Source organism: Centrocercus urophasianus, unplaced genomic scaffold (genome assembly GCF_019232065.1).
Source record: "Centrocercus urophasianus isolate 14NV4802_14NV808 unplaced genomic scaffold, USGS_Curo_1.0 seq_13, whole genome shotgun sequence".
Taxonomy (NCBI): Eukaryota; Metazoa; Chordata; class Aves; order Galliformes; family Phasianidae; genus Centrocercus; species Centrocercus urophasianus.
This window is the reverse complement of record NW_024884475.1, coordinates 29,220,828-29,242,531: the sequence shown is the minus strand read 5'-3', so window position 1 is coordinate 29,242,531 and position 21,704 is coordinate 29,220,828. Positions and strand designations below refer to the sequence as shown.

The window sequence follows — 21,704 nt, the reverse complement described above, 5'->3', positions numbered from 1 at the left end:
AGACAGCCCTTCTTCCTTCCTGTCGCTGAGTCACGCACTCGCACCGGGCTCTGTGAAAGCGGCTTCGATTGCAGCGCGTTGCTACTCAACTCCCAGCAGCGTTATGTAGAACTGGGCTGACAACGAATCTGGTTTCAGGGTTTTCTTTTGACCAGATTAAATCTTCCAGGACTCCAAGTGAGGGATTTAAACACTCACCTTTCCCGAAGAGAAAATGACCTAAAATTTGGAGTCATGACCCTCCTTATCATGTGAATGCAGTAGGAGGAAAGAAACAAGATTTCCCACAACAATTCAGGGAACACAAGAATATTAGAAAGGATTATCTTTTAATAATGCCAGTAAGCCTGCTTGAAAACACTCGATGTGTAGAGGCACATTTCAGACTTTTGGCTGTTAACACAACCCTGCAACACACACACACCGTTAAAGAGGCAAGAGACAGCAATCGCTGTTGGTGTGGTTATTGCTGTTTTTGTTTTTGACAACCAGCTTCACTGGAAAATGCCTGTATCTGTGCTTTCAGTACAATGTAGAAAGTGGATGCTATCTCCTTCTGTTGCAGGAGTGTTTTGTCTAAACAATATTTGAGTAGCGCCAGTGTATTACATTCACCAATGAGCTTAGAAATATTACCTGTTAAAGTTCTTTATGCAATCAGTAATTCATAATGATGAATTTGAGAGAATTTTCATTTTCAAAATAGCACAAACTTCCTGCATTGCTACAAGTGTGGAGATCCCCTTCCCAAGGTAAGCCCTTTATACCATCTACAGAAGGAGGACTTTGGCCTTCACCTTAACCTCTGCAAACACCGAAACAGAATCCTGTCGGCCTCAACTTTCAACATTTGACTTTACATCAGTGAGTAGTGGTGGAGCCGTTTTGGATAACTTAGGATTTTTGTTCCAACTTCATCCTGCTTGGCTGCTGAGGTCACCTGAATGAAATGCCAGAGAGCGTAACTCAAAATCCCACAGACAAACTACACAGGATTGGAACATTCCCACTACAATTAAAGGTAAGAGCTAAAGTCCATAACCAGTCTGAGGAAGCAGGCTCCACAATACTTCTCATTTTAAATCTGTAAGCAAACACACAAATTGTACAAACTGACTGATTGTACAAAGGCTGATTTGAACCAGGTATGTTCTTTATCTTTGAAATAGAATAATTTCTATTAATGCCTTACCAAACACTGAAGAACTCCAGTCATTTAAAAACGTGTCACTGTTACAAAAACGAGTACATGTTTTTCCCACTTTTTAATGACCAATAATACTCAGTAGCATTTATCTCTTAATTCTTCCCCTATATGTGTATGAGTTTCATACATATTTTTCATAGATATGAAAAAAACAAATGGCATATAGCTTCATTCTCAAACAAAAAGCCATATTTATAGGAATTCAGTCCATGTCATTCATGTCAATTTTAACTGTTAGTGTAACAGATAGTTCTGGAATTCAGATTATTCATTGCCTTAGGTCTTTGGGTCATGCTTTTTTTTTTTTTTTTTCTTCTTCTCAGTATGATTCCTTACCATGACAGTTTCCAATTCGTAAATCAAAGCTCCATTGTGCTACTATGATAAAAATATCAATACAAACTCTTGTAGATACAATCATTTTGAGAGAAGTTTAGTTTTAATTTTAGCAAGAACTATGTTTCTGTCTGAGAGTCAAGCAATGGAATATCTAAGCACAGAACCTAATCTGTAGAATTGATAATATTTGTCCTGTATTCGTACATTCACTAGTAAATCCTTCTGGGAGAGGAACATATTTGCTCTATCTAGAGTGGTAAAAATCTCACTCCTTTTGCTTTATACCAGAAGTAAAATACATTCTGGAAAATTCACATGTGTATCTAAGAACACTGCTTACACATATACGTCTATCAGAGTGATATTCTTGAATAGTGTTCTGCACATGAAAAACAGAAGAAAAAGATAAGATATTTTCAAAACCATTTTAAGAGTGAATATGCCACTAATGAAATAGTTTGGGGAGGTTGGTGGCCCTGCATGTGGCAGGGGATTGGAGATTCATGATTGAGGTTCCTTCCTATCCTGGCCATTCTGTGATTCTGTGAACAGCCATTATAACGATTTATCTTCTATCATCTCTGCTTCACAAAGACAATGTCTATAATCTTCATATGCCTAAACAAAAAACACTGTGGAACTACAAGGCAGCCAGTCCTACTGCTTCTAATGGTCATAGCTTTTTGGGCTATGATTTCTTGTTGTTCAAAATTCCAACAGTCTAACTTGTCCAGTGTATGGGAAAATGGATATGGTAGTTGCAGAAAACAGCTGTGCATGTACACTGACTCCTTACTGTATGTGCAGGAATTTCTTCTGCCCATGCACTGTAAATCCAGTGTCTCTGACAGTCTTGCACCTTCTATTCTGGATGTCAGTCTCAAGTCAGATTCTTTTCAACAGTCCAATACAAACTATTTTTCTATAGTCATTACTGTTTTCAAAAACCATCCTGCTAACGATAGAAATGAGCAGAAACAAAAGTCTGCAAAGCAGGATAGATTTTCAGGTATAATTTGCAAGATCTAGTGTGTTCTCTAAAAGTAGATGTCTGTCATGAGTAACAAAATCATTTCAACCTTCACATATACCACTTCTGCTTTCTTCTGTTGTTTAAAATTAATATTAACTTGATAATTTTTTGGCTGCTTTAAAAGTAGTCTGTTTTCTCTGGATAATTTCTTAATGCTGCTAAGAATTGTGAATGTTTAAATTCTAAATATTTTCTAGGCTGAGAATAATGATAGCATTAATTCCTTTCATTTAGATTTGCTTAAAACAAGACCGAGACGTAGAATGAGACCACATAACCATAAAAATGCACCAAATTTGTTCTAGAATACATCCTATAAATGATTTAAAACTTTGAAAACTCTTAACTGAGAAACATGATCCTCACTTTTTGCCTTTCATTGTATGGATTTCCATCTGCAGGTAGAGTTGATTACAGGCTCCATCCTCCATCAATGACAACTTCATTGCCAGTCATGTAGGCAGACTGAAATTACATAAAATATAGTATTTTTTTAAATGCTGTATTTTTCCACAAGTAAATGCTTTTTTAAAAAAATAAATATAAAAAATATACACTTTTTCATACTTTTTTTTTTTTTTTTTAAATAAGCTTAGAAACAGAAGCCTTTTGGCTAGCTCAAGGGAGTGCAGCAGAAGCACTATTAAAGGCAGTAAGACTAAAATACATCCTAAATGTGCAAATTCACATAAGATAGCCTTCACAGATTCCACCTGCAGGAATAATGTTTTACACTATGATGTCATTAGCTCCATATTTCATATTTCAGCTGAGCAAAATATGACTTAGGTCAACCAGTAAGGGGACCTAAATGAAAATTTAAATGACTTAGAATAACAAGGGGAAGAACTGAGCTGGAGACATCCTTTGCTGTATCCCATTCTGAAGCATACTGCAGAACTGGAATTCTGCTTACAGAAGATTACAGAAAACCATGTGACCAGACTGGAAAATTAGTAGCTTTACAGAAACACTGTTTGAGAACACTAGAAAGAAGATGAAAAGATTATGATAGGTGGAAACATCAAGACTGAATTAATTGCATTAAATTATTCTGCTGTGCCCAGCAGGATTGCTGGGCAAGTTCATTGGAACCTAGTTCAGTATTAGATCCATTGTGAATGTATAACATCTGAAATAAGCTTGATACGTGTTCATTAGTATTAATGATATTTGCAGTGAACATTTAGAGTTTGGTCTATGAAGACCTCAATTGTTCTATTGTTTTCCTTAAGCCAAAATGGTAGGCTTAAACATAGCATTAGACCTCTTAGATCAGGTCTCTCTCTCATGGGTCTACACAAGTATTTTCTCTTGCTTACCGCAAGCAGGTAATGACAGTACTAATTCCACTTCCTTAGGAAAATATCTAACTGCAGAGCAAACAAAACTTGCAAGAGCAGACAAGCCCATTTCTCCTATGATTCAGAATGATCTGGGGTCAGTCAGCTTTCTCAAATTACATGGAAAAAAACCTGACTATGGCACCAAGTATGTAATGCCTTAATCACTGTCAACATTCAGAGTAATTTTTGTATCAGTTTTATTCAGTAAAGTTTTACTCAGTAAAGGTTTGGGGGTTGTTGTTTTGTTTGGGAGGTAATAATCAAGCTCATAACAGATACAAGCCCTCCTGGAACAAATTCTCTTTACTGAGAAGAAGCAAAATAAAATGGGATTGTGACAGGAAGTGTTACTGTTCCAATACTTACTTCCTCAGAAGCCAAGTACACAAAGAGATGGGCCACTTCTTCAGCAGTAGCCATCCTGCCAATCCTCTGTCTGGCTAGGAAATCTTTCAGTGCCTAGATATATAAAAGCATTTGGTATGTTGAAAATATAAAATAATTCTTTTAATCCAAGTAGCATGTGATGTGTACAAAGCAATACTGGAAGCAAGCCATATGTTATAATTTTTAGCTTACTGGGTAGAGAGTGTGTGCTAGAAGAAGTTGTAACGGTCACTGTTGTACAGATTTCACGGACCTGAACTTCTGGTTGCAGAATAAAGCCACTGAAGCCCTTTCTCTTTGGTGGATGATATTCCCAGAGCCTTCAAATGAGTCCTCCCAGTCATTGAGTTAGTACAATTAAAGATCCCAATTCATTTTTAAACACATAGGTCAGAATGCCCTCTCTATCATTGTTTTGTACTGCTCTGTGTTTACTGCGCAACAGTGACCTTCCAAGGCACTTTAAGCCTCCCATCCTCAGCAGAAATTCACCAAGCTTTCAAAGACAATGCCACTGTTATATTATCCTTGGTACTCTAAGATAGGAATTTTCTTAGTTTGAGAAGTGCTGCAGGTTAGTTTTAGTAATTGAAAAAAGGATAAACATTGGTGCATACACGAACAAACTAATGAATTGTTTGCTCATGATATAGGCTGGTTGTTTAGCAATAGAGATCAGTATATTTAAGGACTGATGCATTAATTTCATAAAAGAAATCAGTGAACGCTAGTTCTGTAACTTCCCATTTCAACTTCGCCTGGTGTGTGAACAGCCTTGTTTAAAAACTGTCTGGATGTGGTGCTGTGAAAGAAACTGTTTTTTTTTTTTTGTTTGTTTGTTTGGTTGGTTTTTTTTAGGGACATGATTTAGCAATGGGTTGTTTGAGTTAGGGTAGGTATGGTTAGGGTGAGGTTGAACTTGATGATCTTTAAGGTCTTTTCCAACCCGAGCAATTCTATGATTCCCTCAATGGTCCTGCTTCATGAGAAGCCCTGGAGACAAAGTAGACTGCTTCTATCTTCGCAGCCACCAGGTACAAGAATTTATTCTTCAGATTTCTCTCATACCGTTTTGGATTAGAGCATACTAACATAGAAAGTTGCTCATTATGGGCTAACAAGAAATGGAAATTTGGCAAGTTGGGGAAATACTGCTGAGTTCAGCCAAAAGTCTCTGTGATGAAGCTGATGATGGAAAAATGGGGAGAAAGTAAGTGGCTGAAAACCAGCAGAGGCTGCTACCATGCATGCTCAGAGGGACATTAGCATATATTAAGGAATTCTTGAAAAAATGAATAGGCATGGAAATGTACTGTTTAGGTATGTCTTAACTGTTTGAACATAGAACTAGAACTCTGAGAGTGCACTTGTTTTGTCAAGTTGTCTGGTACATATCATGAGGAACAAAGGAATGCTGCTTTCTAACATATAGATATGAAAACATAACATATGAAAGTTCAAGAGTTTTCTTCCCTAATTTTGGATGACACTCACCTGATCTGGGTTGGGCTGGGCTTTGATTCTTTCCTGTAAAGATGGTGTGTCAACAGTTCCTAAGCAAAAATTGTAATTTCAAAGTTAAAGCTCAACTTCATCAGCAATCATAACAAAAAGTGCAGTTAATGGGTTCCATTTGTATGTCATAATACTGAAGTGTAACATCATAACGGAATGCACGAAAAGACTGCAAAACTATCAGCGTAGCCCACGAGCCTAAATTTCAATAGAAGATAAGACTTGAGAATTACATTCAGTACTTTTCAGATGTTTGAAAGATAGCTAGCCTGTTACGTAGGCACCCCCTGCTTCTACCTTGAGAAATACAGGTTTAACAATAAAAATACTGTGCTTCAAAATACTGTGATCTGTACATAACAAGCATGTGCTGGTTTAGCAAGTTAAGATTTTTAATTATAAAGTAACAAGTTTTCTATTTTGAGAGTCAGAAATGTTTCAAATACATCCTTTTTTCCCCCCTTAGTTTCTTGTAACAATAGTTGCTGCTTACAAATCTATTTTTTGCTAATAATGTCAAATTATGTTAGGCTGTATGCCTTTTATCATCCACTTGTATTAACAATGTACTGTAACAATACTTACCAGGACATACACAGTTGCATCTGATCCCTTGCTCAATGAAATCAGCAGCCACAGACTTTGTTAGACCAATAACTGCTGCCTTGGAAGTACTGTATACACATCTGTTCACCACTCCTACAGAAGGCCAGTATGAAGGCAGCACAGAAGCAAAACGAAATCAAAAAAGAACAGGGAGAAGTTTATTCAATATGCATCTGCTTCTGAACTGCAGTGTTTACTTTAGCTTGCCCTTGTGGAGAAGCTGTGCTAACTAGAATGCCAACTGCCAGAATTCTACTCAAGTACACACCAGAATAAAGCATAGGATTCTTCAATAACAGCAATCTGGGGAGTAGTCCAGAAAAAGTAACACTGCAAGCATACAAAGGATCATGAAGAGCAGAGTCTCCTCTTTTAGCCACCATTACTTTTCATTGGTAGTTATGACTGTATTGCTTATTGATTCATTGTTTCTCTGAGTAACATAAACAGCAAGAATCACTGAACAGAACTCTTTTCTCAGTTATTACATACTGATAAAAAAGATGCTACAAAACTTTCATAAGAGATTCAAAAGCTCATAGGCCATGACTTGACTGTTTCTGAAACTGCCCATGTGTTAATGTATATATATTTTTTTCTTCCTGCATTCCTCCTACATTTGCCAGCATCCTCTAAATTAAGAGCAGTGCAATATTTGTCACTGTTACAATTTTCTCACCTGCCACTCCCCCAAATATTATTATGCAGCTTTTCAACTTTTTTTCTTAAGTTTTTATACACATCACTGCAAATTATTATTACTGTTCTTAAGAAGACTGAAGACTTCATAGTACCATTGTGTCCTTGCAGTACCACTTCACTGCCCTCACTGTGAATAGAAAGTCAGATTTGCTCACTTCAGCTGCCCTAGGGAGTACTACATACTAGGGAAAAAAAACAAGCATGAACGTCTTTATCGTAGATCATCAGAAAGCAAAAATCAAAGCAAACACCTAGGCAACCTGAATAGAAGCAACCTGCACTGAACAGAGATAACAAGCATCAGATCCAACACAGTAGCAAACCTTCCTTTATCAGGAGGCCCTCTATTGTTACAAACCTTTGTTTTGATCACAAAACTTCATCTACAACAAACAAACCAGTATAATCCACTTCCTTTTACTGTAATTAAGCTGTAATTAAGAGCAACCCATTCTGTGTGCTGACTGTGGAATTACTACTGTACATAATTTAACTAGAGCATGCATCAGGAATACACACAAAAGATCGAAATCAAGGGCATTTGTTACATATATAAAAAAAGTTCTCTCTAGAACGGATATACAAATTTTTACAGAACACAGTGTCAACATGATAATTTAAGACTGATTTATGTAGGAATCACTGTAGAAAGCCTCTCACCTTTCATGCTGGATGCCACAGAAGACATATTTATAATATTTCCAGATTTCTGTTTAATCATCTGCAAAAGAACATTTACATCATTCAAACTGTTTTGTTATTTGCAGGCCTAGCAGAATAGCCAATAGCACCAACAGAATAGTCCTGTATACAATTGAAATGCAAGATCATGAGTCATAGGCATGAATATGTGCTCATTTCTTTTTAATTTGTTATCTGAAGTAATAAAACAGATTCTGAAACTATCACTGAGTACTCTTGCCCACCCCTAGGATTTACCACCTAACCAATTGACAGGATTATTGAAGTGACACAACTGTAGCTTATCTTGTTCCAATTCACATCAGATGGAGTGGCTAAGGCTTAAAAAAAAAAAAAAAAAAAAAAAAGAAGAAAAAAAAGAAAACCTTTGAAGTGTGCTTGTGTTATAACCTTTTCAGGCATCTCAAAACCTAAAGTGTCTAAAGCTATTATAAACAACCTTTAGAAATGAAGATTAACTAATAAAAGTAAGGACTGGAGCAACACTGGAGAAGAAAAAAAATCAGGCATCCAGTAATGGTCACAGCTACCTCTTTTGGCCTTTGCATTTACAGAAAAAGTTGCACAGCCATATGCTTATCTCAAATTGCAGTCTGTGACAAGCAACAACTTAAAACCCTCATATCCGATTGCAATGCAGAGAGCAACAAAGCCTCACTTTAGGAAGGAATGTCTTGATCATTAGATACATGCTGCGAACATTGAGGTTCATAGTAAAGTTCCAGTCTTGTTCTTCACAATCCAGAATGGTCCCATGATGAACAAACCTGGAATAAGTACATGATTACTGTGCAAGGTTTACATTTCTATGGCTTTTTATGCAATTCTGCCATTACCACTTTGTAGTATCCTTCCAATCCTGAAAACGCAGGATCGAGAGCCCTTTTGAAGGAAGTAGCAGTGTTTTTCATCAGATGAGTATCAGGGACACAAAGCAGACCAATGAGCAACAAAACATTTGCTAATAAGGAAATTAAAACACAAACACATTTAAAAAAAAGTGTTGTAAATCCACTGATTTTGCTCATTGTTGCAGAAGGAAGGCTAAATCCAACAGTATAGGGAATCCACAGAGTAGAGAAAACAGAGTAGAGAGCCATAATATCTTGGCCTGGGTAACATGGCCACAAAAAGTTCACACAAAAAGTTCAGTTTTGATGAAAATATATATTTTAAGGATATAAAGTGCATTACAACAACAACAACAAAATGGATTTAGGTAAAAGAAAGTTCTGGAAGATAGGAAAAGCTGAAAAAAGAAGTAGTATGAAATAGAAGACGGTTACCCTGCAATATTACAGAGGACATCTATCCTTTCAATTTCCTCTGCCAGGTCTTCTATCTCTTGCTTTTTGGTGACATCCAGAACCCGTATTTGAATGCCTAGAAAAACATGGTTTTAGTTTAACTGGTTTTGGCTAAGAATTCGTACTTTATTCTTCTCAAGTGCTGAGGACATTGCACCTCCCATTCAAACCCGCAGCTTGCCAGGAACAGACGCCTCTCAGTGGTAAGACTTGGAGACTTACTGAAAGCTACACTTCACGTGTGCAATGCTTAAAACAGGAATGGACAGCAGAGCATGGTATTCAAGATTTTAGAAAGGAATTAAAAATATATTAACTGACTTAACAGCCATGTAGTATCACACAAACAAATAAGCTAATGTAATGTGCCATACAAATCACTTCCTCCTGTAAATCTGAATTCCATTCCACTATATCCTCAAGCCAGGCAACTACAAAACTTGTATAATCCTAACAAGCTTTCATGCCCACTGTTATCAAATATTTACTACTTGGAACTAGTTACATGTCTCACAATCACATTACCCTCTGTATACATGTAGTTCAGAGTACTATGAAACAGATTAATATTATTTAATTAATGAGGAAAAACGATTTCATATAAATCATAGATAACTTTGGTGATGACACAGCTATCAAAATAGAAACAAAGAAAATCCAGCAGAAATCAGAATGAGTGTAAAAGGAGAAGTACTGCAGTACATTGCAGTAGTAGGTACAGTTAGGCTCCCAGGACACTACTGGGTTGCAGCATGGCCTTGGCATACCCTGCATCTAGGACTAAGAGACATCTAGTGCAGAACACTCAAGCTCCAAAAGATTTTAAAAAACAACAAAAAAAAAAATCCACCACCCACAATTTATTCATGTGCAGACAGCGGTGACCTACAGTCTAATAGAAGTCTACAATTACCTATCGTGAGGATGTAAAGTGTAAAGTGGAAGCAGAGTTTTCAGAAGTCCACAGAAGGGTGAAAGGCAAAATAAAGAATTTGGGAAATCTGACTGAATGCAAAGAGTGGTGGGGAGTTTATTTTTTGTGCTTCTTATGGACTACTAGTATAAAAGCATGAGGTCAGTCATGCTGGAACAGAGGCCTACAGAGGTTGTGAAATTTCCACCTAAGTGGTCCTGAGTAACCTGCCCCAATCAGACTTGCTTTGTATAAGAAACAGGTCTTAGCAACCTCCAGGGGGCTCATCCAGCCTACATCTGTGTCTTTTGAAGCAAACTGACAAGTCCATGAACATGCTTGACTTGCTTTGGTTAAATGATACAGACACTTCTGAAGAGATTTGTGTATGATGATGTAATTAGTAAGACTACATGCTAGTGATTAACATGAGCAGTAGAATTACCTCTTCTGGATATGATTCAAAGACCACAGTGTGCCAAACCTTGAAGAAAGAGTTTAACTAATCACAAGTCAAATGGATGGAAATGGCTGCAAATGGCTGGAAAAACTGCTTTTTTTTCCTTCTGAGTACCAGCAGAGGGAAAGCAAAACGCACTTCAAATTGTAACACTTTCCTAAGCATGCTCAGAACAAAATGGTGAAGTCCCAAATTTCTTGAATTACAGCAAGACTGCTTGCAGTGAACTCCAGTCAGAGAAGGCTAACATTCACATTAAAAGCTGCACCAGATAAGTGTTTTTGTTTATTTTGCTGTCACACTGTAATAGGAATTCATGAAGTTGACACCCAGTGATCACTGTCCTCCATCACCTTAAGTTAAAAGCACCTTTGGTTGTGAAATACAATTTTCTTGCTTTTTTTCTTTCAAGAAAGAATAACTTTTTAATAGTGTCCCACATTCATACATCTCTTGTAATTAAAAATCACAGCTACTGAAAAATCTTTTCCTTGAAACAGGTGTTTGCGATATGAGCTGGAAAGCAACTTTTGAGCCTGAGCATTTGTACAAATTAAATAAGCTCACTGATTGTTGTAATTAGTTTCCAAAGATAAGCCAATTCCTATTAGACAGTTATCTTCTAAATGCTTTCCTTGCTGAGTATGGACCAGGGAAATGCAAGGCACGAAATCTATTTGTATAGCTGGAGATTAGTTCCTATAATCAGGGAAAAGCATTCTGCGTTTTTCACGATAGTTTCAACAGTCATTCCAGTAATCTTAAAAACAAATGAACAAATAGAAGTAACAAAGCATTCTGGAAGGAGGAAATCAGCTGCTTCTTCAACACAAGAAACACAGTTATTCCACACTCCCAGAATAACCCGTCTGAAACACTGATAATTGAAACATTTTACATGTAATCTCTGCCATTTTACACCACAGACTAAATTAATGACAATATCTAAATGATTACTTTCCATGTTTGCCACGCTTTTGTGGCCAGCCTACAACAACATTTACTATATTTGAACTAATGCCTACTGTAGATGATTTACCTGGATACTTCTCCAGTTCTTGCAGCTTAGTCTTATTGATGTCTGTAGCAATGACTTTGGCTCCTTCTTTAGCAAAAGCCTGAAGAATACAATAAGAGATGTAGTTTGCTTTTAGATATCCCATATCTTACAAGAAAATCTGTTTTCTTGTTTGGTTTTGGTTTGAAATAAAAGTTGACTGAAGGCAGCTAATCTCCCCGTACTCATTCTAGGCAAGTGAGGAAGTTAATGGATATTGATTACTAAACATGCTGGGGACAACTGAAAAACTATGTTAGAGAGATTTATGTTCTTTTCTATGAAATAAGAAATCCATAAATAAAGCATGAAAGCAGTAACCAAACTAAGACAATGGGTATTATCGCCCTTAGTAACTGCGTGCACAGTAGTGAGGACATTACAAACACTTTAGGCTAAAATTATGTCTGATTTCTTATATAGGTGAAGACAAATTAAGAGGAATGACATGGCATGAACTTCTTTAGGATCCTTCACATCCAAATCATTGGAACAGAGTAATACTCAAAAGAAACATGGCTTTCATTTGATACTTTAACCAGACATATTCCTTCATTTCCTGATGTTCCCCTCAAAAATCCATTTTGTCTGCATATACAGCAGCCTCCATTCCATAGTCTCTGACACTGACCCCCAGTCTTCAAAATAAGTGTCTCAAACACAATCTAAGAGGACAGCAGGATTAAATGTGCTAGCCCTCCATGACTTGTAAGGTATTTGCAAAAGGAAATCACCAGTAAAGTGACCTTTAGACCAAGTATTTTAGTGCAAGTAGTGAAAATGAACAGTTTCATGCATTCTTAACTGTGTGACAAACTAACCTTGCAAAATTCCTGCTTACAGGGCTTGTTGATTAAATTATGCAGGTACTGAGATAACCCTGCTAGTTTCTGTCCACTGAGGAAGAAGGAAATAGCAGGGGCAGAACTTGTCAAAAGCAATAGTCAACAAGAAAAAAAAAGTTAAAAAAAAAATAAAAAAAATCAATAAATACTTTAAATTTTATTTTAACAATAATGAAGATGTTTAAAAGGGTTTCTCTCACTTTCAGAAATTTAAACAGCAGCAAGCATACATAATACAGTACATTGACTCTATTGCTCCCTGATTTTTTCAGTAAGTAGTTCTGGCTTCACCTATAGCTTATTAATTCAAGAACTTGTTTGGTGCAGGTGTTGTTGCACATGCTAGCATCAGACATCCAGCTTAGGTACAAGAGAACAAATTTTATCTAACTCACGATAGCAGTGGCTTTTCCAATCCCTTGTGCTGCAGCAGACAGAAGTATTACTTTCCCATCAAGCCGCCCCATGCTGCTGGCCTGCGCAAACAGAAAATATGAGTCTAATACAAAGTGAGTCAATATCACCCCCTGGGAATCAGGTGCAAATTCATTCCATAAACCAAAACACAATTCAGAGCATCTATACTATCAACTCACAAAGCACTCTTCTGGGCTGCTGAGTCAGCCAAGGTTCTGAGGGGGCACTGCCTCAGTCTTGCATTTATAAGGACCAAAATGCATTTGTGCTCAAAAGCCAAGCTCTATTTTTATCAGACTCAAAACCTCATTTAAACAAGAAAAAAAAAAAAAAAAAAAAAAGAATGATGAGACAGAAGTAAAATAGCTTGTAATCTAGCATCTCCACTGTACACTGTATTCTTAGAATGCAGGTCTTTTCTATTTCTCTCAGACTACTACATTCAACTTCCTAGATGACAACACAATTTGCACAATACCCTCCAGGACTCTGTGAAATGCATTTTTTCCCATCACCTAAGACTGGCATTTGTCCACTTTGAATTTTCTTGAGAATCTCCCAACACAGAAGATTCTCAGCTCCACAGAGTAAGAGGAGGAAGATGAATGAAAATCCCCCCTCACTTTTACATCATTTGACATTAGAGAACTACTGAAGATGCTTGGGGCAAAAGGTGGGGAAGATTTTTTTTTTTTGAGTGCTGGATGACACAAATAACCTTCCAGGAGGTTTCACCTTACTCAAGCTGTGGAAACCAAAAGGCAAAGTGCAGTTTTTTCTCTGCCTAGGTAGACACTTTCAAAGGAGTTAGTATGTTTGAAGAAATACAGTTTACAATGGTGAAAACAATCAAGCAACTGAGCTTCTCTATATAGCTACGAGTGTAGGAATGTGTCCCTAAACCCTTAAGTTTTTTTAAATATAAGCATGAATCCAACATGCCGAATACTTCATTTGAGTTGCATACAAACACCGTTATTTCCCCTACATTAGCAGCCAACAATACCACCTGGAGACAGTCAAATTCACTCTGTGATTTGTTAGTTCAGTTTAGGTTTTTACATCAGATTACTCGTTCAATTTGGACTTGAAATCTTTCTTTCCCAGAAGCTTTGCTCCCCTCCCCCCCTTTTTTGAAGCAAAACTAGTATATTTCTCCGAAGGTTACTGATTCAACATGGAACAATGGACTTCTTTCTAAACAACTTGACTAAAAAGTTATTTCTGCTGTAATACAAAAGCATTATCTCACTTGACTTAAAGTCAGCCTGACATACAGACATTTTTTCAACCTAATTTTAGGGTTTTGCTGATAAAAGAACAACTGACACAAACGTAAAGAAAAAAGCAAACAAAAACAAAATGACAAACCACCAAAATAGTCCACAATGTAAGCAATAAGAACATGCATTTTTTTTTTTTAACTAGAAAAAATTTTTAAAAAATTGCATCTTTTTTTTCTAATTTGTGAAAGGCACAACATCTTGAACGTAATTTTTAGGTGAATAAAATGATGCATCTTAGGATGCCTCTGACGTACGCTATATCGCTACATGAGATTGTGCCTGTGCTAGCAAAATTTTTTTCATTTTAACATGTGAAGATTGCAATGTTAAACAGAGTAAAATGAGACCAATGTATACAACTAGGTAGCACTACCTCTGCAATGTACTGCACTTATAGCAAAAGTCCCAAGTTTGCTCAAAGCACTCAGTCAAGGCTGTGTAAACTCATTCTTTGCTGTTACACGCATTTTCAATATATATAAAAAAAAACCACCAGCTGAAGTACTTCCTCAAATCACCCTACCATTTTAGATGTAAAATGCTTTATAAACACATTTTTGATCTGACAATGAGTTTTCGTGAACATTTGACACACCAATTCTATGAAGCTTTTGAAACGAGGGAGATTAACAGCCACTCACCAAAAGATCTCAGCCAGCTTGGTACGTGTAACGACCTTTGTGAAAAAGGAAGTCTTATGACTTCCCTGCTGTGCTTGTTGGGAGTTGTAGTCTAACTGGAAAGTTTCTCTATGACAGTAATTTCCTGTTGAAACACAAAGATGCTGCCATCTAGTGAAACTCAAGACTTCAAGTATGATTTTCTTCTGCGCAGTGCAGGGACAAAGAAGGATCATAAACCTCAGCTACCCATTTTTTCCTAAAGAATGCAAGAGATCAACAGAATATTCACCAAAAAATAAGGTTTTGTAACTCATCTGCCTAAAAAAAAAAAAAAAAAAAAAAAAAAAAATTAAGTTTTTTTTAAAAGCATTTCTCTTCCTCTCCCACTTTGTCTACGGAATTGAGACAGACCTGTGCAGTACATCTTTGTTTTTCAGCTCAAGCACAAGAGAAATCTCCAAATCTTTTATTATTCCAGAAAGCAATTAATACAGTATCTTAAAACTGTAAAAAGCAAACAAAAAACCCTAGAAAAACAAAACAAAACAAAAAGCAGCACAAGACAGCAGCGCCAGATATGCCTTCCACCCTTCTGAAAGACTGTTGAATTCTGATAAACACAGGAAATATTTTTTTTAATAAATAATTTGAAATTGTAAAAAAGAAAATCCCAAAACCACACCAAAACCCAAACTGCTTGCATTTATCAAAGTTGGGGAAATAAGATACTCCTGCATATTCACGATTCTAGTAAGACACTGAATTTAGTAATTGTATTTCAAGACTGTTAGCTGAAAACACCCAGGTTCTAAAGCTTGCCAATATGCATTCCAAGTCAAAATTTTAGAAATTCAAATACTCAAATTCAAAAACTCAAATTTTGAGTGCCAAATCTCTCCCATATAGGAGGGAAAGGATCTATTCCAACACTTCCTGTCAAAGCAAAGAGTCAGAAAGGAAGAATTAAGCAAAACACTGGTGACACAGATTTGTGCATTAGTAATCTGCAGAAAGATACTGCAACAGGCAAGAAACATGATGATAGAAGTGCTCTGATTATTAGAAAAAAGTGTCTTTAGACAGTGAATCAGCATCCCCAGATCATAGCATCATATCACTACAAAAGTGAAGTGTTTAGATACCTAAAACATTAAAAGTTTGTCAGAAGAAACCTTTTCATACAGAACATTAAAATAGGCTTCAAAATCCAGATGAGTAGGATAGTAAAACATAGTCCATGTTACGACCCCAATTGTTCAGTTTTATTTTCAACTCATAAGAGCAACAGGATAGTATCAATCAGATCAACTGCTTACTGTTTGAAAAAGAAAATAATCCAGAACCCAATTTCAAGCAGGAAATAAAGTATATTCAAAGATGACAAGAAAAACAAGTTATTTTTGCACCATAGTTTACTGAACTGCAGAAATATTTTCAAGAATTTAAGAGAAATCCTACAAAAAGAAAACGAATAAATTTAGTTGTAATATCCAAATAAAGAGGTTAAAGTTGCAGTGAAAAATGTAGTATTAAGAAAAAAAATATTAACTCGGTATAAAAACCATCTGTTGAGAAACAAAATGAACTAATGAGTAGATACAAAGCACCCAGAAGAGGACTGTTACAAAAATGCCAAAGAAGTTTAAGATCAAGAAGTTTCACAGTAGATCAGTTTGTGATCCATTCTTGTGTCCGTTTTTCTTCAGTACGTTAGCTTTACTTTCTTTGCTACACAAAACAAAAGCAACCAAAGGACAACATCAGCAGGTTGCAGGTAACATGTCTACTTTCCCATTTTTGTTCTTGTTTTAAAGCTTTTCCACTTCTGGGAAGTAGTAGTTCCAACACAAGGGACTGGCACGCCATCAGGGTTCTTCTCACAATAGATGGCTTTAACCTGAAGCAACCATTTTCCATGTAGCTAGATTCTGATTGTAGCCCTTGTAAAGGCAGCTAACAACAGAACACCTCTATTGGGTGTTACAATCAGAGACTTTATCTTTCTCTGAAGTTTCAAACCACTTCTTAAGATGGTCTTCTGTGGACTCCATTCCTGCAGGTTGTGTATCTGTACAGAAAATAAGAACATTAAAGTGACATTTTCCCAATTAGACAAGCAGTAGGAATATAGCAATTTATTCTCGACTAGTTTTAAACATCAGCTAGCAAAACTTGCCTCTGAGAAGCATGGTGCTGTGAAGAAGGCTATACTATTACCTAGTTGGACTTCACAGAAAATGGCAGTGAGTCATTCTTGCTGCATGTCTGCCAGTCTAATTGTTGTTAAAAGTCTTCAGCATGCCTGCTGGAGCTTCACGAAAGCTTTTAGAAGCAGGTTGATGAGGGCAGTAGCACTAATATGCTAAAATCACTAGACTTCCCAGAAATCACCAGTCCAGTAATAAGAAATATCAGAAAATATCAAAACAGCTATTACAGCAGCTAGAGACTGCCATGCTGGCAAATTCAAAATCCAAGATCAAAAAATCAATAATCTTGATAAGGAAATGTTAGAAAGTAGGCAACCAGCAGTTAACTCTGAATAGATGATAGCACAGTCTGTGAAAATCGGTTTTGTCAGAAGCGTGTGCTTAACTGGTGTAAAAGTTAAAAAGCAAAAGATTCTAGAGCATCATTTGACACGATATTCTACCTCTTCACTTTATAAAGCAATTGGTCATCAGCACTTTCTGTGAAGCAAGAGAAATAATAAGTTTGCCTAATCTTCAGGAGGTATGTGTCCTAAGTATTATTCAGGTGATGTAAAGCACGGATAATCTTGGCACCAGCTGGGCAGCCCTTTAACAACCTGCTGAATAGGCATTCAAAAAAGCTGCTTCTATACATTTCAGGCCTGATCAGGGAAAGTACAGGACATCTACTCTCAAAGACCACCCCTTATATTCTGTCTCTCCTAATAACTTTAATAAGACACCACCATGTTACATACCTATTAGTGTACTTAAGTTGGAATTATCAAAGAAGTTTGTTGGACATGTCAGTGGCAGAGGCTTTGATATGTACTGAGTCACAGTTTCCTGAGATACAGACTCCTTGGAGGGTGAAGCTGGCTCTCTAAGGGAACGTGAAACTGTCTTCTTTGGAGATCTTGGTACTGTCTCTTGAGTAGTCTCTCTTGAGAATCGTTCTCTCAATTTTAGTGCTCTTTCTTTCCATTTTCTAAGTTCCTCCTTCAGTTGAAGCTCATTACTGAGTAGGAAAAAAAAATCCCAGCATTTCATTAATAAAAACCTTCAGTTGTTCTCTGAAGTAAAAGGAGAAACAATCCTGACAATGCAGTTCCTACATCTTCAGATGACATATCACAGACAGGCAATAAAAGCCTCTTATGATAACCAAATGTATCAGCTCTAGAGGTACAAAGTTTCTTGGATTTTTTTTTCCCCTTTTTAAGCTAAGATTCCTTTCAACAATTTTACCGTATACATTTTCAACTAAGTTCATCTCCCACTTACTGATAAACATTTAGAACAAATTCTTACAGAAGTAATTTAAAGCTCAAAAGCCATTAACAGGTACACACACACAAATACGTAACTAGTATTAGTTACTAATACAAGTTTAGACTTGCTACATTCTTTTGCATCTTAAGAGGAGCAGTTATTCAGTTCTACAGGTTTCCTAGAAAGAAATGGTGATAATTACTTACTTGATGCTTACCATTTTTATGCTTACCTTAGTAGAATATCATTTTGTTTCTTCAGGTACAAGTTTTCTTTCTGCAGCTTAACTTGTTCAGATTTTAAAACAAGCATTTGTGTGCTCTGCACAATACCACTACCACCACCACAAGTAATGGGGATGGGCATTTGGGATTTCTGGGGAACTTCTTTTTCAGACATTACTAGAAAAAATTTCATACAAATACGTGTATTATTATTATTACAATATTTAAAAACCACATCAATATATATTTTAGATATGTCTATACAAGATTTCTTCCTGTAGTCTTATATGTAAAGCCTCACTAGGTTACAAGTGTCATTACAACAGCTATTTTTAAAACCCACTGTATGGGAGCTGTTGAGTCATGGCCTGAACCACTGATTGATCACCTGAGGAAAGGACTGGGTCAGCCCAGTGGGAGACAGGTGAAGGCAGTTCAACTCCTTCGTGGAGTCCCTTCTGCAAACCTACATCTTTGGATACAGATGAGCATTCTTTCCCTGTTTGTTTCTTTTCACCACAATAATCTATCTGGCTGTAACACCAACCTTAACACCCACCATCAGTAATCACATTGCCAGGGAGATATTAAGAAGCATAAGAGATGCTTCATTGGGCCATTTAGCTTTAATGTAGTTAAATAGTTTGAGTTGTATCACCGTGTAGGGAACCTCAGTACAGGAGAGGCACAGATTAGTTGAAGTGCATCCAGACTAAGGCCACAAAAAATACTGAAGGGATGGAGAACCTGTCCTACAGAGACAGGCTGAGAGAGCTGGAGTTGTTCAGCCTAAAGAGAAGGATCTGAGGTGATCTGATAGTGAACTTTCTGTATGTAAACGGTGGCCACAAGAAAGAAGGTCTGTTGTGATAAGACAAGGGGAAATACTTTCAAACTAAAGGAAAGGAAATTTAGATTGAATATAAGGAAAAAGATTGTTTTTATAATAAGAGTAGTGAAATATTAGAACAGGTTGCACAGAGAGATATGGTAGATGCCCCATCCCTGGAGACATTCTGAAGATAAGGTTGTTCAGAGCCCTGTCCAGCCTGATCCAGTTATTGGTGTCCCTGTTCACTGCAGGGGAGTCATAGCAGCTGACCTCTAAAGGTCCATTCCAATTCATACAATTCTGTATTTCTAGTTCTAATCACAGAATTAGAAACATAAGGCACTACAGCTGCAGCAGCTTATCATTATGATTGCTAGTATAACTGGAGAAATACACAAAAAACACCAAAACAATACAAGACCTGCTGTGATTCTAATACATTGCACATGCAGTTACTGTATTTTTACCTTCTATCTCTTCCAAAGCACCTAACCCTTTCTCCTATCTTTTTGAAATAAAAGGCCTGCATCCCAATCTGGAATTTAAACTACGTAAAATTAAAACTGAATGCTTAATATGAAACAGTCCCTTATTTATGTCTTGAATTTACCAGTAACATCTTGCTCTTGTTGCGCTCTTCTAAGTTCTTCTTTTAGCTTTCTTAACTGTTCTTCTTGGTGTTCTGCAAGAGCTTTATAATTAGCAAGTCTGCGTTGGTGGGAAGGCAGGGGGGGAGGGAAAAAAAACAACACGTTTTAAGCTTAGTAATCTAAGTTGCAGGAGAACTATTTGATTTTTCTATTGAGCTAACAAACAAAAATGCATAGAAAATAAAAAAACACATATGACTAACTCTACATCTGGTTGTCCGCTAGGTTTTAGTTAAAGTGCAGGAAAGCAGAAGTTTGAACTGAATTAATTCTCTGTCCAGTGAGTTATAGAGTGCTCCCAGTTGCTGTTTCTCCCACACATGTCAGAATTTTGATTTACGTCTGAACTTAGCTTGTTAGAGACATTAAAAAATGCTGAGAGTGCTGGTCTTACTCAGCCTAGAGAAGAGACGGCTTTGGACCTCATTTCAGCCTTCCAGTACTTAAAGGGAGCTTATAAACAGGAGAGGGAGTGACTTTTTACACAGTCTGATTGTGGTAGGATTGGGGGAATGGCTTTCAACTAAAGGAGGGGGAATTTAGGTTAGAATTTAGGAAGAAATCGTTTATTTGGAGAGTAGTGAAGCACTGAAACAGGCTGCCAAAAGAAGGTGTTGATGCCCCATCCCTGGATGCATTCAAAGCCAGATTGGATGGAGCCCTTGGCAGCCTGATCTGGTGAGGGCAACACTGCAGGGGGATTGGAAATAGACGACCTTTAAGCCATCTTCCAATCTAAGCCAATGATTGTACAACTTCAGTGGGTGTACAGGGAAAGAAACTGGTAATCAGCTTGAGATAAATGATTTTTTTCTTTCTCTGAAATGCAGATAGAATAAAAACCTAAGACATGTAAAGCTGAATGTTTACTACTTATTTGTCAGGTAAGGGTTGGGAATAGGTAGTTAAGAAGCATGAAAAGATAAACTTGAACTTACTTCATATCAAAAGAGTTTGATTGCTTCATTCTTTCCATATCACATTTTACTAGTTGTGTTTTGAGCTGATCAATTTCTTCTTTGTATAACTCAGCACCTTTATCTAATTTTGCCTAAAAATAAAATAGCTAGTATAAGTTAAGGATTCTTACAGAGCAACGAATCTGGGGACTGCTTTGTTTATTCTTGTGTACCACATCTTGGAGGACAAAATTTGAACAATAGTTATTCTAGAGTACAAACACCCACATTATCAACTAGCAGCATAGTAGTAGTTGCTGTCCTAACTTTGGTATAATGCACACACTCACATATTAGCTTCTAATACCATAACATGCGTTTTAACTTGTCTTTGAAAGTTGCATTGGTAGCAAGTGAAGCTGAATACTAAACATGCAAGTAGAGTGTTTTAACATTAAGGATACCATGCAGAATAGATTGACTAAAACTCTCTCTCCCCCTCTCTCTCCCCATGAGAAAAATGAGAAAAGAATTTGGCTTATACCTGAAGACTCTGATTCTCTGTTAGGGAAGTTCTGAGGCACTTTTCTGTCTCATTCAGCTTAGCTTGTAGCTGGGTGAGCTCACTTGAAGCTGTTGTTATCCTTATCTGTGCTTGTAACTTGTTTATCTTGTCATCTTTCTCTCTGAGATTTTTTCCTGCTTCGTTTACTGAATTTTCTAACCTTTGGAGTTTTACTTCCAGAGCCTATTGAGATAAGCAGTTAAGATCACATACTGTTACATTGATAACACCACAAACCCTCCTCCCCCCCCGCCCCCCCGCGGGGGGGGGGGGGGGGGTAAAAAAAAAAAAAAAAAAAAAGAGGGGGACAGAAGGGGGGGGGGGG

At 36.9% G+C, this 21,704-nt stretch overlaps 2 protein-coding genes across 4 annotated transcripts in view; both read right to left on the bottom strand.

Annotated features, from left to right (window-relative positions):
- Positions 1 to 293: 293 nt before the first annotated feature.
- BDH2 (3-hydroxybutyrate dehydrogenase 2) lies at positions 294 to 14,843 on the bottom strand. 3 transcript variants are annotated; one of them, XM_042812908.1, is made up of 11 exons: positions 14,764 to 14,843; positions 12,815 to 12,895; positions 11,557 to 11,635; positions 9,124 to 9,220; positions 8,496 to 8,604; positions 7,796 to 7,856; positions 6,413 to 6,526; positions 5,807 to 5,865; positions 4,292 to 4,384; positions 2,946 to 3,044; positions 294 to 1,084 (listed from the first exon to the last, which is right to left on the bottom strand). In XM_042812908.1, the coding sequence occupies exons 2-10, from the start codon at positions 12,884 to 12,886 to the stop codon at positions 2,991 to 2,993; spliced, it is 738 nt and encodes a 245-aa protein (XP_042668842.1). In that variant the 5' UTR covers positions 12,887 to 12,895; positions 14,764 to 14,843; the 3' UTR covers positions 294 to 1,084; positions 2,946 to 2,990. The 3 variants fall into 3 exon arrangements, with proteins under 3 accessions (XP_042668842.1, XP_042668843.1, XP_042668841.1); XM_042812909.1 differs by having other exon boundaries at positions 294 to 940; XM_042812907.1 differs by having other exon boundaries at positions 294 to 3,044.
- A 613-nt stretch (positions 14,844 to 15,456) lies between these two features.
- Positions 15,457 to 21,704, bottom strand: part of CENPE (centromere protein E) — a 38,774-nt gene continuing 32,526 nt past the window's right edge. Inside the window, exons 39-44 of the mRNA XM_042811875.1 lie at positions 21,359 to 21,562; positions 20,854 to 20,966; positions 19,876 to 19,973; positions 18,442 to 18,610; positions 17,696 to 17,955; positions 15,457 to 16,813 (exon numbers count right to left, since the gene is read on the bottom strand). Coding sequence (XP_042667809.1) covers positions 16,716 to 16,813; positions 17,696 to 17,955; positions 18,442 to 18,610; positions 19,876 to 19,973; positions 20,854 to 20,966; positions 21,359 to 21,562 — 942 coding nt within the window. The 3' untranslated portion in view covers positions 15,457 to 16,715. The remainder of the gene's footprint in view (positions 16,814 to 17,695; positions 17,956 to 18,441; positions 18,611 to 19,875; positions 19,974 to 20,853; positions 20,967 to 21,358; positions 21,563 to 21,704) is intronic.